This window comes from Geospiza fortis, unplaced genomic scaffold, assembly GCF_000277835.1.
Source record: "Geospiza fortis unplaced genomic scaffold, GeoFor_1.0 scaffold261, whole genome shotgun sequence".
Taxonomy (NCBI): Eukaryota; Metazoa; Chordata; class Aves; order Passeriformes; family Thraupidae; genus Geospiza; species Geospiza fortis.
This window is the reverse complement of record NW_005054578.1, coordinates 308,788-312,211: the sequence shown is the minus strand read 5'-3', so window position 1 is coordinate 312,211 and position 3,424 is coordinate 308,788. Positions and strand designations below refer to the sequence as shown.

The 3,424-nt window shown below is 63.0% G+C and overlaps 1 protein-coding gene across 1 annotated transcript in view; it reads left to right on the top strand.

The window, feature by feature from the left end:
- The window catches only part of SLC25A10 (solute carrier family 25 member 10), a 3,876-nt gene extending 1,098 nt beyond the window's left edge, over nucleotides 1–2,778 (top strand). The window contains 6 exon segments of the mRNA XM_031064278.1: nucleotides 57–100; nucleotides 580–650; nucleotides 754–846; nucleotides 1,068–1,145; nucleotides 1,253–1,309; nucleotides 1,763–2,778. Of these exon segments, the coding sequence (XP_030920138.1) occupies nucleotides 57–100; nucleotides 580–650; nucleotides 754–846; nucleotides 1,068–1,145; nucleotides 1,253–1,309; nucleotides 1,763–1,864 (445 nt within the window). The 3' untranslated portion in view covers nucleotides 1,865–2,778.
- Nucleotides 2,779–3,424: the final 646 nt, after the last annotated feature.

Genomic DNA, 3,424 nt, shown 5'->3' with positions numbered 1-3,424 from the left:
TGCCGCCGTGCTGGGGAGCCTCGGGCCCTGACCCCTTCCCCTCTCGCTCCTTCCAGTTATTCCCATGCCCTGGATGGCATGTACCGTGTCCTCCGGGAAGGTGAGGCTGTGCCAGCCGTGTGGGTGAGCCTGCTCTGGTGTCCTAGCAGGTGCCAGGTCAGGGCACCCTGGAAGTTCGCTCAGCCGGGGCAGGGAGAGGGGCCGGGGGATGCCCTTGGGGCTGGGGGTGTCCAGGGCAGGGCAGGGTCTGGCATCTCCCCATCATCTGGCTGGGGCAGGGGCTGGGCAAGGTCTGGTTAGGATTAGGGTTAGGGTGCACATACCTGGTGGGAGAGGGTGACCTGCTGGGAGTTGCAACAGAACAGCACAGGAGGGTGGAGCAGAGGATGAGCAGAGGCAGGGAGGAGGTCATGCTGCTTTGAAGGACTCCCTACTCCCTCAGCCTGTTTGCTATGGTGTGTTTGAAGCAAGCTGTGTGAGGAGTTATGGACACACACTGGGCATGGAAGGAGACTCCCGGGGTAATGGAGTCTGAGTGATGGCAGAGAGCTGTGCTGATCCAAATCTGTCTGTCCACAGAGGGTGTGAAGAAACTCTTCTCAGGAGCATCAGTGGCATCGCTCCGTGGGGCCCTTGTCACTGTTGGACAGGTAGGAGAGTTCTGCTGGGCAGTAGGGGACTAGGACAGGGACAGGATGGTCCCTGGTGCACAAGGAGCGGGGAGCATGTCGCTGATTCACCATGTCTCTGCAGCTTTCCTGTTATGACCAGGCCAAGCAGCTGGTTCTCGCTACTGGATTTCTGTCAGACAATGTCTTCACTCACTTCCTGTCCAGCTTCATCGCTGTGAGTGGGGCTGGGGGCCGGGGGCAGCTCTGGGGTTCGCCTGCAGCCAGGGTGAGGGCGTCAGGCTGGGGCTGCCAGGGCTGCTGCTCTGGGCTCGGCTCAGCACAGTGCCTCCAGGAGGCTCCTGGCCTGAGGCTGGGTCCCAGTGTGGCTCTGAGGCTCTGCAGTGACCACAGCAGCTGCTGGCACAGAGGTCTCCTGACTTGGCTGACTCTCTGCAGGGCCTGTGTGCCACATTCCTGTGCCAGCCCCTGGATGTGCTCAAGACCCGCCTCATGAACTCCCACGGGGAGTACCAGGTGAGTCGCCCACCTTGCCCACTTTGCTGCTGCCTGTCCTCCCGTCTCTACGTGCCAGCTTCTGCCTCCCAGCCCCTCCCAGCTCATCTCTCACCCTCTCACTCCAGGGAGTCGTCCACTGTGCCATGGAAACCGCCAAGCTCGGACCACTTGCCTTCTACAAGGTACCTGGCTGGGGGCACAGGGGTGGGGCAGGCTGGTCCGAGCTGGGGACAGAGGTTGTGGCCCAGAACAGTCCTGGGGCAGGGAACCTTCCAGGTTCTGCTGTGGCAGCCCAGCTGCTGCCTGCATCAGGCCTGTGTGTGCCCAGCCCAAGGCTTGGCCCCCAGGTGTTGCAAGCCCTGGCCTCAGTGGGACTCGGGCTGAGCCCAGGGACCACAGCTGTGGCCCTGCTGCACCCATTGAGCTCCCAAGCAGCAGTGCAGGTGCCAGAGGGGTTGGCCCATGGTGCTGAGCCCTGTGTGCACCGTGGTGGCCATGGTGTGACAATGCCTGCTCCACAGCCCAGCCAGTGCTGACCCACGCCTGCCCACTCGTGCTGCTGCCAGGCTTGGGCTGCTGGGACAGCCAGTGGCAGGCACACGCTGACTCTTCCCCTTCTTGCTGTCCCCTTCCAGGGCTTTGTTCCTGCTGCTGTCCGGCTGGTTCCTCAGACCGTTCTCACCTTTCTGTTCCTGGAGCAGCTGCGCAAACATTTTGGGATCAAAGTGACCACCTGAGTCTGGGGGACTGGACCCTGCCTTGCCCCGGGGGGAGTGAGCGTGTGGGTCACCCCCAAGACACCAGAACCCCTCTCTGCTCTCTGGGGCCAGTGCCATTCCCCCTCCTCTCAACTCTACTCCTGTGCCTTGCCAGCACCTGTGGCCAACCCCTCCTCACAAATTCACCCCTCCTCTCACCCCTGTTCTCAGCATCTCCACCTCTGCATACTGCTTCTGGGGGGTTTTGGTGGGGGGGTGTTTCTGTCTTCCCACTTCTCTACTGGCTCTGAGTTGTGTCCTCGCCCCCCCTCAGCCTTGTCCCTGATGTGCCCCAGAAGCAGGACTGTGCTGTCTCAGGGAGTAGGGAGATCAAATGCCTGGCTCTGTCACAGAGCCCATGGGGCTGGGGGGCTGCAGCTGCAGGCTGGGGCTTGGGGCAGGGTGTGCGAGGCGCTGTCCTCCCTCTGCCTTTAGCCCCCGCACTCCTCCCTAACCCCAGCGCAGCTTGCACCTCCTGCCCTGCTCCTGGCCTCCCACCCTCTGCTCCTGCTTGGCCAAAGCTCCTCAGCACCGCTGGCTGCTGGGCTCTTCAGGGATCATGCCTCATACCAATGATGGTGGGGAGAGGACCTTGCTCTGGCAGGGCTGCTAATGCCTGCTCGGGGACCCAGTACTCTCTTACCACAGTGCGCCCACCCCACATGGATCTGCTCTCTGTGGGGGCATCCCCCTCCAGCACTCTGCAGCCTCTCTCACCTTGGGGCTGGGCAGACCCCACTCCTCACAGCCCCTCACCCCACACTGCCCAGTGTGAGGGGGCTGTGAGCACCAGCCCCTCTGCTATGGCACCCCTGTGTGTGCTGGCCCCAAGGAATCAAAGAACTGGAATATCTGAGACCTTGACATATAATAAAGAGTGAAGGTGGCGCAGGGCCTGCTGTCCTGTTAGAGGGGAGAGATGCTGCGCCCCTTTTCATGGCTGGGGGCATGGGCTGGGAGCTGAGCCCCCCAGAGCTGAGAGAGGGTAGCAAGGCTTGGCCCCTGGTGCTGTGCCAAGGGGGTCTTCACCCCGCTCTGTGCCCAGCACTCCTGGCCCTGTGGGCAGGCTCCACGGCTGAGCTGTGCCCAGTCTCAGCTGGACAGCAGCTCCAGGGTAGGGCTGTGCCAAGGGCGCCCATCACCCCTGCGGGAGCTGCCTCCTGGATGTGACACTAATTGGGCTCCGGCAGACTGGCACAGCAGAGCAGTGAAAGCTCGTCACCTTAACGAGGCCTAATGATGCTAGCTGGCATCACCACTCTGGGCTTATGCCCAGCTGCAGCAGAGGCCGTGGGCAGGTGAACGCTCAGGGAGCTGAGGGCTGCCCTGCCAGGCTGTGCTTCCTCATCCCCCACGTCCCGCAGCACAGCTCCGGGGGCTGACGGCTGCTGCTCTGTGCCATGCAAAGGGCCAGCGTGGAGCAGGAAAGCAATGGAGCCCCATGGCCCCCGGCAGCACGGAGCCCTGCTCAGCCCCGTGACGGGCAGCCCTGCGCTCCCCTGTGCACATTCCCTGTCCCCACATCCCCTGTGGCAGCCG